Consider the following 18,167-nt stretch of genomic DNA (forward strand, 5'->3'; position numbering starts at 1 on the left):
TTAATCCTAAAAATAATCAACAGCCTAATTAATTGGAAACCAAATATGGGATACTATCTAAGGCCATCAGTTTTACTGTGGAGTCCACTGATATATGGTATTGATTGCAACAGGGAGCCCTCTAATCAGAATCATGGCAAAATCAATAGCTGGCATTGCCTGAGGTCCTGTTCATGCTTCAGTGTACACATCTGAAGTAAACTCCCCTGTGCTGAAACAGTCTGGTCATTTGCTTAAAGAAAATCGAGACTCAGTGCAATTGCGAGGAATGTGGAGATAAACCAGAAGAGACAGACAGAGATATAGGGACTGGTGAATGAGAATAGGTGATAATCCATGAGGGGGTTTGGTGTGATCGAAAACTGTTATGGAGGTTTTCTTACTCAAAGCTTCAATCCATCAAGTTGGAGGGTGCAGCATAGGATCAACAGGCCATTGACCTCCCCTGATCCACCAACAAGTTCCAGCCACAGAGCTGTCTGACTGCTGTCACATCGAGCCCCTTCTCTGCTCTGACCGCTCTATTCTTTCTTTGTCATTTGATCCCTCCATATCTGGGAACAAGTTAAGTTGCAGGGCAACAGTTTTGTGTCTACTCACTTACCTCCTGGGGGAAACAGGATAAGGATAGCTTATCAATGTAAAACATGGCTTTAGGATGCCTGTTCAGCATATTCAACAGTCACATCCCATAAACAACTAAATGAAGCAAACCTAAAAATGCTCAGAGGGGCTACATAAAGACCCTGAGTTTGCCTTCTACTCTGTACCAAGGCAATAATATGCTACTCACTTAGAAAGAGGATGGCAGAAGAATAGCACATTTGGTGAACCAAGAATAACAAGAACACGATTCCAAAAGAAGAGGGATTTGGAGGAAAGGAACATTAAGCATGAAAGAGACTCGCATTATCACATTATCACTTGCAAAATTAGTTCATATTGCCATCATTTGCTTAATCAAACATGTTTTCTGGAAAAGGTATGTAACTGAGATTGCATTAATTCATCGAATTAGAAAAGTGTAGCCAGAAATAACAAGATTGGGATTGATTGTGGTCTTCCAGTGCACAAGTAAAAGGCAGAGTATGAGGACACTAAAAGCAATGCTCTATCTCCTCTATTGTCAAAGTACTGTGCCTTGTACACTATACCCAGACAAGAGGAGGGCCTATGTTCTTTGCCTCACGCATTAGGCTAAAAACATCAGCCTTATGCAGTAAGTCATCTGTTACTTTTAACAGCATTTAGATTTGCATCAACTGATCTTTTGAGTTGGTAGTGCAACAACCTTTAAATGCAATATAACCAAAAACAATGTACATGTTAGCATATATGCAAGAAGAAAGAGACTGAAAATACTAATCGGTGGCTTTTGTCACAATTTACGCCTTTCACAATCATATTTTTTTAAGGTTAGGGAAATACTATGATTTGCCCTTTTAATCAAGAGGTACCCTAATATTACAACACAAGCGTTTCTAGTGCAGGTTGTAAATTCATATCGCTAAATGTTAATCAATTTTAAATTAATCCACCATTCCACCACTGTTGTTTCCATGTGAAAACTACCACAATCTAAATAAAGGAGAAATGAAAAGGATTCTGATTCAGACTTTTCCCATGACTCACAGTAAATTCCTACTAAGTGTAAAACACAAACCTGATCATCTACATCAGAATTCCCTACAAATATGAGTTCTGAAGTTTCTTATTTCAACTTGATGAATTGCATGTAAGGACCAGGGCTTCTATCTCCCACATTCTACATTTAGAAAGGTTTGCTATGAAAGAGTCTCTGAAGAAATGTTACGTGCATGGTTTGTTGTCTTTGCAAGTGATTGAGCAGCTGTTGTGATGGGCAGATAGCGTGGACAAACCATACATAGGCTGAAAAAGTCAGCCCTAACCTGACCACTTTGCACTCCCTCATTCTTAAATGATGAGTGATGCACCATTCTAAAAACCTACAGTCCATGATGGCATAAAATATATTACAGAGGTCAGGATTTTCACACTGTTGATCTCAGTAAATGGATGTGTGGGTAAAAGACAGTGAAACCTTGGAGATCATGCTCTGCATAAACCAGAAAAACTCTGCCGTCAAAGCAGACTGTTTCCTTAGAAATCTATTGTAGTGGAATTCATTCTTATTAATTCTTTATTTAAACTGACAGCATTTTAAAAATGTATAAATATTGAAGTTGAAGGCACTTCAATATTGAAATATTTAAATTTAAATATTGAAGGCACTGAGTGGAAGCGGGATGTGTTTCTGGCATGTTAAACCATTTGAATTTTTTGAATTGGTTGTGTCTCTGAGGAGGAAAATGTAAAAATTGGAATGCTGTGCACATTAATTGAAATTTTTAAATATATTTGCATATAATTTCAAATCCTGAACTTGATTAGTTAAAGTTCATAAATGTTAAACTGACAGGACTACAGACTTCTGAGTATATCTGACCAGTGTGGTACTGACTTGTGGGGGTTTTTTTCAGTTTTCTTTTGTTTTCTTTCTTTCATTCTTTCTTTCTTTTCTAGAAATCATGGAATCCCCCATGGCATTTTTGCAGTAAGTATCTTTTAGTCTGACATGATCATATTTAACTGGGTAGACCTGGGAAGTCTTTCACTGTCACTAAAATAACATCACCATGATATCAAAAGTGGATGCTAACTTTTGATTTTGAGCAAAAAATCAGACTCAAAACAAAATGTACTTACTGAACTAATGAAACTGCGAACTCTCATACAAAAAGTACTTAACAAAACAACCTTCTCCCAGGTTTCACACACAGCTGCATAACGAAGTTATAATACTCTTTAAAACATTCGAATTTTTTAAAAAAAAAAATCACCCCATGGAAAGGGAAAATGTCCCCTATGGAGTATTTTTCTGTACCAGCCTGTAAACCTGCTTATTTCAGCTGCACAGTTAGACATTTTGACGTGGCAGTATGTGCGGACTGACTCACTTTTGGCACTTGCATATAGGCTTTATTTTTCAGCCCCTGAGGCTGCCACTTGAAACTGAGCAGAAGCCGGCTGTGTGAAAACAAAAGTTTTGAATTTCAAGATTGATCTGTGATATTTATGCTATACCTATTGCAAGATGATAACCACCATACCACAGACTCAGGTGGAAGTACCACCAGCACTCAGTAGCCCACCAATCACCACAAGGGGAGCAATTACTGTAACATTAAATAGTGATAAACACCACTGCACAGTGATCATCAGAACATCAGAGCTGTCACTGCGCCATCCATCAAAACCGCACTTCAGGGTGGCAACAGTCAGGTAGTGATACATTACAAGGGACAAAAACAGGTGCTAGCATAGATTCTAATTACTTTGTTCTATCAATTATGCACAAAATCCTTGCATGGCCTGGGGTCTGCCACACACTGCTGTGCCTCCTACACACTCTCTGCACCATCCCAGCTGTGGTTACATAGCAGGCAGGCTTTTCAACACTGGTATGTGTGAATGCCTTCAGGTAACCAAAAAAAAAGTTTATTTTTCCGAGGCTGAATTCATACAGATGGATCAGTTCTCAAAAAAAAGAGGAGAAAAAAACAATTTGCATATCCCACTGACATTTGATTGTATTATATCGTCTTTAGTAATGGGAGTAGATTCTTTTCTCTTCCACTCAGCCCTGTAAGCATCAGTTTAGACACACAGGTGCTCTGCTGTTTTGTGTTTTCAAGCTGTAACGGTCTTCCAGGCACTTGTGGTTTCTGCCTTTGTTTTGCACACTCCTCAAGTTTTCTCTCAGCCACTCGGTGCACAAAAACATTATGCTAATGAGAGGAGGAGACATCTGCTTCCAGCTCAGTTTTTCTCTAGGCATTTAGGCATGTGTTTGTCACTCACATAAAGAATCTGCTTTTACCTACAGTAGGTCAAATTTTTAAAATAGAGGCATGTACAAGGAATTTTATACTGAACCAGATGCTATGATGCTTCAACATTGCTGAAGGATGAATGTTTTGTTTCTCTTTTCCTTAACCTCCCACTCATGAAGCAGTCTCATAGCAGGCTAATGCATCAGGTTCATTCTACTGTGTGAAACAATGGCTCATATTCTTGGCATGTCATTCACCAGTGAATGGAAATGTCAAGAAGTTCAGTGAAATGAATAGCTTTGCAATGAAATGATTTTTAAGGTCATGGTTTAGGAGTTATTTTGCTATGTGTCCAGTGAAGCTCTTGATTCATATGGCATGTGTGCAAGGCAGACAGAAACGTATAGCAAAATGTTCAAATATGCATGGTGCATGTGTAAACAAACCTGCAACAGTCTCTTAATATTTGAAGGATTCTATCATTTTTTATGTAGTAAATAAGGTTTGCCATAACAAAATTAAGAGGTTTGGTGTGTAACAAGTGTTAGAAAAATGCAGTGTACAAGCTTTAATTATGTAGGTTGTCGAGCTGTAAATGCTATACCAGTGTAACAAAAGCACACATATCTGCCACCAACATTTTTTAAGCAAGCCTCTCTGTAGCTGAGAAAAATAAATAAGTAAAGAGTTTAACAGTGTTCTTTAATCTGTTTTTCAAGCTTTGGTAGAACAAACAAGTGAGAAAACTGCTAATTTCAGTCATGTATGTCAAGTTAACTATCTGACTATTTCAGCTACTTGGGTACTGGGAATAAGTTATTTTAGGACTGCGCAGTTCAATAATCATAAAATTTTAAGTAATCTGCAATTTCCTGGGTTAATTTCCTAGTTAATCTTGGAAGCATATTAATAAACTTTTGATTTGTCTAAATGCAATTAACTGAATGCTTGCATCTGCTTCAGTAATTGCAGTAATTAAGATAACATGGTGGCAAGCTCTATTATTTCAAACTGTGTTATTTAAACTTTTATTTCACATGTCGGTCAGTGTGTTTCTTTAGGGAGTCTCTTCTCAAATGGGTGTCTCACAGATGTTACACCACAGATGGCACACATGAAGTGGTTTTCCATATATTTGCAATGCCTACTTCGATCCTCCAAATTAAAAAAGAAAAAAAAATGAGGCGTGTCTTGTCAAGATAGTAAAATTCAAACATATAGTGCTGCTTGTTTTCCAGCTGGTGGAGAGCAAATCTCATTTTTTCCACAATCATTTATTTCTTCAATATAGGTCAGGTTGCCCATTCTAGGTTTAAAGATTTATCTTGTCTTTATCAGTTAATTAAAGCAAGGTTTGCAACACAACTTCTTAATTAGTGTAAAAATCTCCTTAAAGAAAATGGTGAAAAAAAGAGCAAATGAAGGAGTTCACCATTCTTTTGGATCTAAAATGTGAACAATTTATTAAGAAAGCGAAACAAATTGCATATAGCAGACAGTTATGCATTTTCCAAGGTTTTGCAAAGGTGATTTCACATTGATATCACTGAAGTGTCTCACTAAAAGCATTCAGGCATCACACCTGCCAGTGTGCAGCAGTCACAGACTGTTAACCTCAAGATCTGGAAGTGTCTGTGAGTCAACGAAGCTTCACAAACGCTACCACTGTCTGCCTTTGTCAAAGTTCAGCTACATAAAGAGCACTTTAACTTCATCTTGGTGATCATAAGATTCACTGAAAATTCAAGCACTGCATCCTGCCACTGGCTCAAAGGTAAGCAAACTAAAATCCATTCTACATTAATGGAAGAATAACATGTTCTCTCTCTCTTTGAGTTGTGCTCTTGCAATACCAAGCTCAAGGTCTCTTTGCTCATCATATTCACACTACAGACAACACTTTAAAAAGACTCTTAGAAACATTCTCAGTAAATCACCTTCTCACTTTTTCAGAGTTTAAATGTGAACTTGATGCATGAGGAATTTGTTTTCTTTACTATTTTTTGCAGATGTTTAAAGGATTGTAGAAAATGCAGTGCTGCTGTAGTTTGCAAACTAAAATCGGTAGTGGCTTAGAAGACATCAAATGTAGTACCGCTTTTAATGGTAATAATTTACACTGCAACTGTATAATACTGATATTAAGTGTTCTCTTACAACTTATCTTTTATAATTATTACTCCAATATTATCTTTTGTTTTATGTATCTGGTCACTATTTAAGTGTTGGTAGCCATTAAATACGCCATGATTTTTGTAAAAAGGCTAAGTAATTGACTCTATGCTACATTTTAGGACTTGTAGTGCATATTATGATTACACATGCTGTGCTAGTCCACACGTTACTTTCATAAACAGGAAGAAAAATTACAACCCTCTGAATGAACACAAACAACAGCTGACTTACACATTGTTTTTGTGTGTTTCATTGCTGTTTTGACACAGACACCTGCCAGAAAATGACCCTGCAGCCATTAACTCCAGTGAACTGTGCAGGCCTTCTGCAGCCCGGCTGCTCTCTTCTGCAGCTGGATGGTGAAGTTCTGCTGTTTGGCCAGAAGGGTTGGCCTAAGCGCTCATGTCCAACAGGAGTATTTGGTGTACGGTTTAAACGTGGCGAGATGAAGCTGAGGGCCATCTCGTTCTCCAATGACTCGTGCTACCTGCCCCCATTACGCTGCCCAGCTGTTTGCCGCCTCGACCCCTATGATGGGCTTCCAGAGAGTTACCTCATCCACGGTGGTCGCACCCCAAATAATGAGATCTCATCAAGCTTGTACCTGTTGACCATGGATAGTCGTGGTTGCAATCGTAAATTAACGCTCCGCTGCAAAGAGAAGGAACTAGTGGCAGAAGTGCCAGGACCTCGATATGGCCACACAATGAGCATGGTCCAAAGTCGTGGGAAGACAGCTTGTGTGTTGTTTGGGGGTAGGTCCTACATGCCCTCAGGAGAAAGGACCACCGAGAGCTGGAACAGTGTTGTAGACTGTCCACCTCAGGTGTTCCTCTTTGACCTGGAGTTTGGCTGCTGCTCTGCTCACACTTTACCTGAGCTTAGTGATGGACAGTCTTTCCATCTGGCCCTTGCTAGAGAAGACTGTGTCTACTTCATTGGAGGCCACTCACTTGCCTCAGACTCACGTCCACCTCGTCTGTTTCGCCTGCATGTTGAGCTTTTGCAGGGCAGCCCGTTGCTTTCCTGTGAAACCCTAGACAATGGTTTATCTATCTCTAGTGCCATCTTTACTCGTATGGGACCCACTCATAGATACATCATCTTAGGTGGATATCAGTCAGACTCTCAAAAGAGGATGGAGTGCACTACTGTGATTCTAGATGAGAAAGGAATCCACTTTGAGCCCGTAGAAACACCCAAGTGGACCCCAGATATCATCCATAGTCGCACTTGGTTTGGTGGCAGCTCTGGAGAGGGAAGCATCCTACTAGCTGTGCCCACAGAGGGAAGGCCATCCCAACAAGATATGCATTACTTCTACCAGGTGAGCTTCCAGACAGAGGGAGAGACCAGAGAGGAAGACGGAACCCTTGGCTGCAGCCAGGAGTCAACAGATTATGATGACTCCACTCCTCTTGAAGATTCTGAGGAGCTCTACTTCGGCCGTGAACCACATGAGTTGGATGGCAGCAGTGACGGAGAAGGGGACGCTTACAATGAAGAGGATGAAGAGGATGAATCACAAACAGGTTATTGGATAAAATGCTGCCTTGGCTGTCAGTTGGATCCCAACACATGGGAGCCATACTACTCCACAGAGCTCCACCGACCAGCCATGATCTTTTGCTCCAGAGGGGAAGGGGGCCACTGGGTGCACGCCCAGTGCATGGAGCTGTCTGAGACCCTGCTGCTGAAACTCTCTCAAGGCAGCAAGAAGTACTTCTGCTTGGACCACGGAGGCCTGCCCTACCAGGAGATGACCCCACCTCGACATATCATACCCCTGAAGCGCATCACCATGAAAGCTAAAGACAAAAAAAGACCTCTGACAATCAAGATGTCCCCTGCTAAAAAGAGCTTTTTCAGACGGCTGTTTGACTAACTCAGATTTTCATATCATGTGTGCCTGTTAAGAAAACTTTGTATGCTTAGGATGTTTTTTCCACCCTAACAGTAATCTAATAAACAAAATTGAGAAAATCACTCAAACTACCTTAAAGTGCTCACTGAACATAATCAAGTCTCAAGCCATGTTTAAGTTAGATCACATGACTACTTATTGAACAGACAAACACTCACGCCTACTTGATTTATTTTTGAGTTAAATTAACAGTTTACAGTTTGTGAAGATATGCAACATTTCCCTTCATTACTGAATGTTTCTGTTGTGATTTCATGTTGTGCAACAAAAATGCAGTTTTATCAGCTGTGAAAAGGTTCATTCTGTTTGTATCTTTCTTTCATAAGTATATTTTAAGTACCACAGATCCACTTTCTTCAAAGTGCAGATGGAGCTGAATTGTTTTTGCAGTGTTTTGTACAATAAAACTGACAAATCCTTAATAAAATTTGTGATTTTCAGTCTAAAATTGTGTGTCCTCACAGTGGTGTATTGTTATCTTAAAAAGACATGCTCTAATTAGCCTATCAGTTTAAAACAGTCAGTGCCTACCACCTGATGCTGTTATTAATGAACCTGTTTTAAATTTTCTATACAATAAATTTAGCATGTTTAATGAAGGCATGCAAATTTTCACAGTTACAGGTAGTCACGCTATAGAGGTATGGGTCTAAAATTGTACTTATTATTTTTTGAATTACTGCATTATATTCTCCAGTATATTTGAGCCATTGTACCAATTTAATGTTTCTCATGGCGTTCTCTTGTACTTGAAAGGTTACATGGTCTTATCAATTATAGAAAACATAATGGGAATTAAAAAGCTCAAAATTTTAACCCACCTTTTGGTACTTCAAGGCCCTGTAACTCTGAAAATATTCATAGTATGAACGTAAAAAATTTTAAATATCTAATTAAACACACAAAGTTACTGTACAAAGCATACTAGCTCATTTTGAGGGATCAGATGTGAACTGTTGTCCTGGTACATTTTATATCAAATGATCCAGTCATATGTGAGTTTCAGTTATTTGTCATTCCCTTGAGGAATATACTGACTACTAACTCCAGCTTTCAGTATTAAGTAGGTATTAAGTAAGTATACTAAACTGATTTCAGAGTTATATAAACATAAGCATAAATATGATATTGATATACAATACGTAATCAGAACTGTGGGCAGTGAAATGGTCTAAGCTATATATGGATATATATTAAATCAACTGAATTTCTTTAGTTTTTAAACTGCTTCCATATTCTCTGCATGCAGGTCTGCATCTAGTTTGTTGTAATGTTTTCTAACAGATCACTGTTATTTTGTTTTGTTATTTTTTTTATTATAATTATTTTTATTAACACTTTACAGCTGAATTCTGTGCTACTAATACAAAATTTACAAAAATAATAATAATTTAAGCAAACAAGAATCACAATTCTTCAGTTTTTATTTATTATCTGATGAAAACAGAGACAAAAAGTACAAACTTCACAAAAGTAACTCATCAAAAGGATGGTAAGTTGTCTGATTCAATGACAATACATAAGAAATAACTACATACAGTATAACATAGTTTGAAGGTAGTGGGAGGTAGTGGAACTTTAGTGTATGCAAAATGAATGAACAGAGAAAGTATTGTGCGGTCCCAGTAAACTGTACATTTGGTCTATGCATGTGAGCCCAAAATGAGGAGATACACTGTGAAACATGACAGAAGCAGAATTTTGTGAATCATCCATCATCCATTACTTTGGAAATGCAATTCATTATGGCAAAAACAAATATGAGACAAGTTGCAATATAATGCACTCCAAAACATGGCGTTATGGTAGCACTGTGACAAGTATCCAATGAAATGTGGATATTTCATAGCTGTCATATGGTTAAATTTATGACAGTAAAATAAAATCAAACATTCAATCAAGTAAGAAAACAAAATTGCCTGTCACAATTCAAAATGGTGAGGGCAGAAAAAGACAATATAATCAATCAATCAAACAAATAAAGTTGCCAACAATTCAGTTTACATCAGGTCTCTCTGGCTCTCACCCATCGCTCTCCCCTGACGACTGAAGCTGTGAAGATATATCAGCTGAGAAAAAGAGCCAGGTTATATACAGAACTTAAGAAAAATCCCTGCCTGCTAGAGAGTCCATGGGGTATTAGGCACCGTAATGGACCATACTGTATTTTTATGATATCAACAAAAAGGTCAGTATATGTTTTATTTTATGAGAAGAATTCAAATAAGTATCATCTATCCTCCACTGTGCAAAAACTAAACGAGATAAAAATTGGTTCAAAGTGACCTGGCATCTATTCTGCCCCACAGGGATCCCACGATAAAGCACTAAAGTAATCTTTTTCAGAGGGCACTCATGAAACAAAGAACATTTGGGTCTCTGTGATTGCATTTTGCTCCTGCTAAAATGATATATTAATACAGTGGCCACAAATGTGGTCTTTTTAACACGATTTCTCTCTATGACTTACAGCGCTTTCATCTGTTTCCATAAATATCCTCTCTATATAAATGCATAAATGTGTCATATCCTTGCAATACAATAAAATGCACCATTTTTCACAGATGGTGTCGATTTATAAACCAAAAAAAGGAAAAGAAGTATGAAAAAAACGTGTTGCCTCTGCTGTCACATCTTTGTGGTGTAGTAACTAACAGTTAACAAAGCAATACAAAGTCAAATAAATGTTTAAAGAAAGAAAAACAAACATCAAAAGTGTAAAATAGCATTGTTTTCCATAAAATAATCTCCATTTATGGGTTCAGGTGCAAAACACTGGCTATTCAAGCAAAATCTGTTTGTAATATCCAAAAACACACAAGTACCTGAGTACCAAAATATAAAAACAAAAAAACAACATAAAATGTGTTTGGCCTCTTGCCCAAAGCATAATGAGACTGACTTCGCTTTCTGGAAAGTCAGAATACTTCCATGTAGAGATAACTGACCAATGGTACAATTCTCTAGAAATCAATCAAATGTTAATAGTTAAGGAAAATTCAAAAATCAGGAACTTCCAAAGACATTTCATCATCATCCTGGATCTCTACTGGGTCAATGGTAGCCTGCAGAGCCTTCGCAGAGTCCTTGTGAGCTTCCATAAACTTCTGCAAGTACTTGGACGTGTACAGCCAGTGGTGTTTCAGCACGTCCTCCAGTTCAAAGGTCTTAGACTGGCGTGCATTCATCTTGCGAAAACGCCTGAACAGCTTGTTTGCTGACTCATTCCCCTCACTTGCCCAGGCTCCTATGGATCCGTCTCTCTCTATAATTTCAGGTACATGGGCTAGGGTCTTGTGCAGATAATTTGTTATCTTTCCGTTGTACCTATATTTGAAGGTAGTGGAGAGGAGGTCAGCAAAGCGCTGAGAGTTAAAACTGTAGCGGCATAGCTGGTCAGGGCATTCCTTGGCTGGGCAGGTGGCACGCCACACAGGTTTCATTTGGAGGTAGAGTTTCATAAGCTCCCTCAGGGCCTCTCTTCTCTCTTCTGAGGGCACCAGCTCACACACCACATCCACAGCCTCCTGGGTCATTAGTTTGCGGGCGTAGTTTCCATTCATCCTCATTACTGGTTTAAGCTTCATCTTCTTCCTCAGCTGTTTATCTAAGGCCGCCCTCCAGCTACGCCGTTCCTCCCGGCTGGGGTTGGCCTTTTTGTACACCTCTCCGATCTCATCCTGGAAGATCTTGTAGAATTCAGTAGCATTGCCGATGTCACAGTGCAATGCATCTAATGTTGGCTGCGTCTCCAGGAAAGGCTTTGCAGACACCCCTTTGACTCTGTCACGCAGCTCATCTACTGACTCAGAAAAGGGGTTGGTTCTCCATATTTCATAGCGTTCTAGGTTCTCTTCGTGACTGCGGGTGATGGAGTGCAGCACCATGTTTTGAGAGGCCTCTGCACGACTGGAGTCACATAGAGTGCAGATGTACGTGGACCCAGAAGCCTCCAGCCCCTCCATCTCACGCACCATCTTCTCATCATATCCCGTGCCCCTGAAGTGGAAGCGAAAGGATCGAGGCAGACCACCCATGGACAGGATAAGCCTGCTTTCTTTCATTGCATTACGTTCTGCAACTATGGGCGCCAGGACAGCTGTGAGTGTCTCATGGTCTGACTCATCCACAAACATCAGACAAAGAGGCTTACAGGACAGTTCTGAATTTGGCTTTGGCTCGGTAAAAATAGTAACCTCCTCCTCCTCATCGTCTGCCAGGACAGAGACAGACATAACAGTGAAAGAAAAACGAACAGCCTTCTCAGGAACAACTGGTCCCCCGCCATGCTTCTCGCTGACATCACCCATGCCATCGCAACATTCCTTGATCATGACACTAAAACCTGATGTGCAGGCACTGTCTTCCATCCCACTCTCCCTCAGCCCCTCCATGATGTCCTCCTCCAGATCCTTTAAGGCAGACACAAGTGCCACATCGTACCGAAAGCGCCGAGTGATAGTGTCAGCTGGGACGTCATCCACCGACGAAGACCATCCAGAGAGCCCATTAATAATGCCAACATTACAGGATGGGGACACGTTTTTGAGAGCTGGCTGCCATTCAAACTGGTGAAAACCAGGGAGAAGCTCCTTCTCTGCAGCTCGAAGAGTGTGCAAGGGCTGGAAGATCTGGCGGCCACTTGTGGCTTTGACAGTCCGATACATCTTATGATATTGACTGCAGCTCAGGAATGTGTTGACCCGAATGGCCAGGCACACAGCAGGACTCAACCCAAAGCCTCTGCCTGCAGAGAGAGAAAATGAGAGGAGATAAAGTTTCAGAGAGAGACAGAAAGAGGCACAGTCTCAACATAAAAAGAAAGCAAGAGGAAAGGATTGACACATGAAGAGAATTATTTAATACCAACCCACAGAAGCCTATTTCTAGTGCTTTGAAAATACTGCAGTATCTAAAATTTCCTCATTTGATATCCCACATTTGGAGTAATTTCTACAATGAGACAGACAGAAGCGTAAATTTCACACCCAAATGTGAATGCCTCATTGTCAAAAGCCCACAAGCCACTGATTACAAAATCCAATATTTCCTAAATTTCAAATGTTATAAGGGGACAGAGGGTGAATCAGTGAAACTGGCAATAGTGATGTATTGGCTGTAGATGAAAACAGACACCAGCTGCCTTCTATTCCCCAGAGAGGAGGATGGTGCTGTCTGTGTAATTTGCAGATACAAGAGCTGCTGATGTTGTTTTGATTCTAACAGCCCCTTCACAAGAGTTGTTATTGTGCATTAAAGGGAGTGTGAGAATGAGAGACTGACAGACAAGATGAGTGAAAGTGGGAGAAAATCAGGGAGGGGTTGAATGTGCAGCAGCAGTGGTTCAATAGACAGAAATGGACAATAATTAAATGCTTTTCAATCAAAATCACAGAAAGCTTTCTTATGTCTCCTGAATAGTGGACTTTTCTTCATTGTTATTCAGGAGATGACTTTATTCCTCGGGGGTAGGTGGAAATATTAATGAGCAAACACTATCATGATTTTCATTTGTTTGTATCCCCCTTTCTTTGCCATGGAGGGCTGTGTTGATTGAACATAAACCCTTATAATAGCCTCTTACCTTGCATCATGGCCTCTAGCTCATCTGCCTGACGGTGTTCATTCCCAGATCTCAGTGCAAGCAGAAACAGCGTCAAACACACAGACTTCAGATCACCACCTTCCTCTTTGTCTGCAAACACCTTCACCTGGCTCTTCAGATCCCTCAGTCGATGCTTCTGGGCACGACGGGTTAGCGAGAGCAAGTGCTGGCGAGGTCTTCCCCCTTTATTGGTTAGTAGGAAGTTATCAAGTTCTGACAGACTCTGGTTTTCATCTTCCTTCAGCTCGTGGCTCAGACAGTGAGCCTTAAATGAGTCCAGCCTCACTTGCTCACGACAGCCCTCACTGGGGCAGAGCAGAGGTAGGGAATGGAGGGCAGATGAAAAGACTTTGGCAGGTGAGGTGAGATTATCGGGTGTACAGGGCGAGTTGCAGGCAGGGCAGTGAGGTCCTAGAACGTGGGTAAATTTTACAATGCAGCTACGGCAGAAGAGGTGCCCACAGGTGGACTGAACTGGATCAGAGAGCAGGTGGTCACACACTAGGCAGGTGAAAGATGCAACAAAGTCCACAGGGAGCTTCTCAGAGAGCAGCTTGGTGCTCAGGTGATCTTTTTGGCAGCGTGTAATGTTCCTCACCCACTGCTCTCTCTGAATGCTGAACTTCTTCCAGGCCCTGATAGCAGGACCATGACGGTCTCCAAATGGTCTCAGAACTCTCCTCTCACCAACAGCGATGGCGTCGCAGTCCCATCTGGTCCTTTTTGCCAGGCTCTGTGCTCTTGGAATGACTTTCCTCCTCTTCCTTCCAGTCCTCTGGAATGATGTTTTTTTGGGGTAGCAGAGGTGGCACAGGGAAGAGTGAGGTTTCCACTCAGGCACTCTTGTTCTGGTGAAGCTGCAGACCCCCCCACCTCGAATGGCAACCATCCAGCAGCGGTGGCAGAAGGAAAGGGGGTGGACAGATTCTGTGTCCTCTGTCACGTCCACTTTGAAGACTTTAAGGATGACTTCTGGCCAGCTTGGGAACTTGCAGCCCATTTTACGCAAGGCACACTTGCTCACCTCATCCAGATCTCCATGAACATCGTGCACTGGTCCTTTGACTTTCCTCAGAACCATTCCACAGACACGACACAAACCCCTATAAAGAGGGAAATAGCGTCAGATCCTTAGAAACAAATTAATATAACATAGCATTATTTACAAAATGTAGCAACATGATTACCTGAGGTGGTCCATGTGGGTTTCCATCTCCTGTAGCTTCACATCTACTCTCCTGCCAGGGCCCTCCACATTTTCCTTGCTTTTCCCTCCTAGGCATAATTTCATAACACTCCCTGGATCCACAGCATGATCTATCTCTATATTTGGAGGTGCCGTTGGTGAAATCTCATGCTGTGTTTCACTGGGCAGAGGGGCTTTCTCCATGGACTTCACCCTGAAGAGTTTGAACTTCCACTGAGAATACTCAGAGTGGGGATGGTGGAGCTCTGGCGGCATGGACGATCTGGGACCATCTGTCTCCAGGCTTTCTGCTGCCATGATGAGATGTAGAGCTTAGGCGCTGGAGAGGCAAGGAGAGGAGAGGAGAGGAGAGATGAGGAGGTCATTTGATATACTGCAAAAGCATGAAAAACAATTTCAGCTGGCCGTAGTATAAGATAATAGATATTGAGAAAAGGTTTGAAGGTTAAAAATCCTCACAGGGATGGTTGAGCCAATAGTGTCTTCTCAGTATTGAGACCATGACACAATCCAAAAGCTTTACTTGATTCCTGCTGAATTTATGCTCATAACACCCTGAAATTCCCACTGAATAGAGAATAGCAAACCTTGACCTAGACTGCTGTATTATACCATAAGTGGCATTTAGATCTTGTGTAAAATGCATGAGACAAGCACTGGGGGATCGATGCAACACCAAAATCTTCATTTCACTCATCTTCAAGCCCATCACTCAGTAAGCTACTGTGACTTTTTTTTTTTTTCTTTGACACAGCAAGTTTGCTAAATGGGAAACCTTATCCCAGCAAGGTTGTCAATCATTTATATTAGTCGTTTTCTTGGCTGGCAGGAGAACTGGAGCCCTGAAAGCTTCCAACTGGCACTTTTAATGCAAGGAAAAATCGGAAACACAGCAAACTTATTACATATTACATAGATATTGACCAAACCAGATGGAAAAGAAGATGAGAAACCATCATATTGAATAAACATCATAAAGAATTATTCCAAACACAAGATTGTTCAATTTCAGCAGCCAAATGCTCTTATGATACAGCACAGGTAAGATCAATGACGGTGCTACACTGATGGTCCCTATTTCATCTTCTCCCATACTATCTAGGTTCTATTACCAGTTCTGACAATAAAGCAGTCAAACAATCTTAGAAACTAATAGTTCAATCTTTGCTCTTACCATTTCACACCTACAGCATTCACACAGGTGAATCTTCTGTCTATCCATCTTTCAATGATTTCACTACATTTTCTTCCTTGGAGGCTCAAATCTGTCAGTCTCCTTATTTTCTCAGCTCTCTCTGTGTGTACTTCACATGCTGAACTCCCCTTTGAGACAAACAGCTGAGCCTGTGTGCATGTGTGTCAGCTGGGCTCTTACCTTGTTTTTCAGTCTCAGCTGGCGTCAGCTCCCTTGGGGGCTCCTCTCTGCATGGGAGCACAAGGGAAGCCCTGGAGCTAGGCCCTTACACCCTACATATACTGTATATGTTTGAGCCAGTCACAGCTTGAAGCTTCTGTTACCAGGAGTCGTGGCTCCATAAAGTGGGAATGCTCCTGACTGTCTCATTGGGCCTCATATTTATACCCATCCTTTGGTGGAATCCCAACAGTCAACCACTGCCACCTGATCGAGGCAGCTGAGGAAAGAAAAAAAAACAAGGTCAACCCCAAAGAACAGTTGTAACATGTGCATGCTGAGGATCCAACAGCATACCCTCAAAACAAACAACTTTTTACCACACCACACTTATCCTCAGCTAGACACACTTGCATGTCTAGCTATCGTCATCCAGGTGGCCTCACTGTGACAGAAAGAGCAATACTGTTAAACCTTTGAAAAGGCTGAAAGTGCAGAGACATAGCAGATCACAGGTTAAGTGGTCAAGATAAAAACAAAACTGAATAATGGTGGGGGATTTTAACAGCATAAATAACTGAATAATCAAGAAATGCGAGGAACTATAACAATAACAAAGACTTGTTGTTGTAATCTTCATTCTAATCATCTTTCTTTTCCCCTGGCATGTCTAAGTGTTTGTGACTTCTGCCTCAGCAGTCCAAATGGGGTCTGCTGTGACAAATCAAATGACAAAGCCAGTGACACAAGTGAGTCATATTAGGTTGAATATCAATTTGTGCGCAAATGTGTGTGTCATGTTGGAGTGTGGGTGCTCAGTCACTGTGGTGGTTACTATTTTAAAAAATAATGCTTCAAATGAACATAGGCGACTTGTAGAAACTGCACACACCCAAACCAACAAAAGTGTTGATTTGTCTCTTTCTGTCTGTCTGTCTGTCTGTTTGTTTGCATTGTGCTTCATGGTTTTTGTCCACAAATTCTTTTGATCAGCACCTCATTTACCTATAACTTGTCAGCATCAAAGTAACACATTTTATTCATCTCTTCAAATATTCAGTGTCTGTCATCATTCAAAATGAGTTTTAATTAGACGGCATCATTTGATGTAATTTCTCAGCAGGTATGGGGAGTATTTGCCCAAGATCATTCTTGTTTGTAATTATCCAGGGGATTAATCTGGTGTATTCACCACAGGAGCCTGTTGCTGTTGCATTGGCTTTGCCAGCCAAGTCATTAGATACACAGTCAGTGGGCACCAAACAACAGTTGGGTCTCTCCCACTCTTGTCAGCTTAACAGGGGAGCAGGATGAATACTGGCAGGCTTTGCAGCTTATATTTGGCGCATATGTCCAAGTGTGACCTCAGAGAGCAGTAGCAGTTTTTGTTCGTCCGTCTCTTCCTTTCTGTTTGACGAGTACACCTACTTACTGCAAATGCTGAAGAGCCACTACGCAGACCGAAGCTGGCGACAAAAGTGCTGTTTTCTAGGCCTACTGATATCTATCAGACACACCTGAGAGATCCGAGGTGCACAATGCTTGATTCATTATATATCCAAGAACAAGCAAATGATGAATTGTAGCAAGATGTTCCAGACCTATTTATAGTTGATATTTAGATTTATGATAGCCAAGTAGCCACATGTTTCCAAGGTAAACGCCACACCTAACTCTGTGGCAGACAGGGACAGAGCTGCAGATGTCTGCCTGACAAACAAGCAGTCACCCCCTGAGACCCTCATCTCTCTACGCCTGCTAATTGACTTGTTATTGATCAACTCAAAGACAGTCTGATTTATGGGAAAGAAGACTTGTGGAGACAGCCACCTGGCATGGAGCAGAGTGTTATGAATGTGAGGAGCAAACCCTGGGAGACTAGAGGCTGCAGTTTAGGAGGACATACAGGAGTTTGCAATGCACCACTGAACTGACACCTTGCACTTGGAGGGGGTGGGGTTTTTTTGGGAGGGGCATTTTTCTAGAATGTAAACCCCAAACAACAGCCCAAACATCAGTGAGCTGTGTGAGCTGTGTGTGTGTGTGTG

The 18,167-nt window shown here is 41.1% G+C and overlaps 2 protein-coding genes across 3 annotated transcripts; one reads left to right on the forward strand and one right to left on the reverse strand.

Moving 5' to 3' along the window:
* The first annotated feature begins 5,107 nt into the window (after positions 1 to 5,107).
* On the forward strand, positions 5,108 to 8,383 carry rag2 (recombination activating gene 2). The gene is made up of 2 exons (XM_031757960.2): positions 5,108 to 5,628; positions 6,299 to 8,383. Exon 2 carries the CDS (start codon positions 6,313 to 6,315, stop codon positions 7,912 to 7,914), a length of 1,602 nt encoding a protein of 533 aa, XP_031613820.1. The 5' UTR covers positions 5,108 to 5,628; positions 6,299 to 6,312; the 3' UTR covers positions 7,915 to 8,383.
* A 976-nt stretch (positions 8,384 to 9,359) lies between these two features.
* rag1 (recombination activating 1) lies at positions 9,360 to 16,296 on the reverse strand. Of its 2 annotated transcripts, none has more exons than XM_031757969.2 (4): positions 16,141 to 16,296; positions 14,746 to 15,084; positions 13,538 to 14,661; positions 9,360 to 12,700 (listed from the first exon to the last, which is right to left on the reverse strand). In XM_031757969.2, the coding sequence occupies exons 2-4, from the start codon at positions 15,060 to 15,062 to the stop codon at positions 10,953 to 10,955; spliced, it is 3,189 nt and encodes a 1,062-aa protein (XP_031613829.1). In that variant the 5' UTR covers positions 15,063 to 15,084; positions 16,141 to 16,296; the 3' UTR covers positions 9,360 to 10,952. The 2 variants fall into 2 exon arrangements, with proteins under 2 accessions (XP_031613829.1, XP_039470251.1); XM_039614317.1 differs by lacking the exon at positions 16,141 to 16,296 and adding an exon at positions 15,940 to 16,093.
* Positions 16,297 to 18,167: the final 1,871 nt, after the last annotated feature.

Source organism: Oreochromis aureus, linkage group 7 (assembly GCF_013358895.1).
Source record: "Oreochromis aureus strain Israel breed Guangdong linkage group 7, ZZ_aureus, whole genome shotgun sequence".
Classification (NCBI taxonomy): Eukaryota; Metazoa; Chordata; class Actinopteri; order Cichliformes; family Cichlidae; genus Oreochromis; species Oreochromis aureus.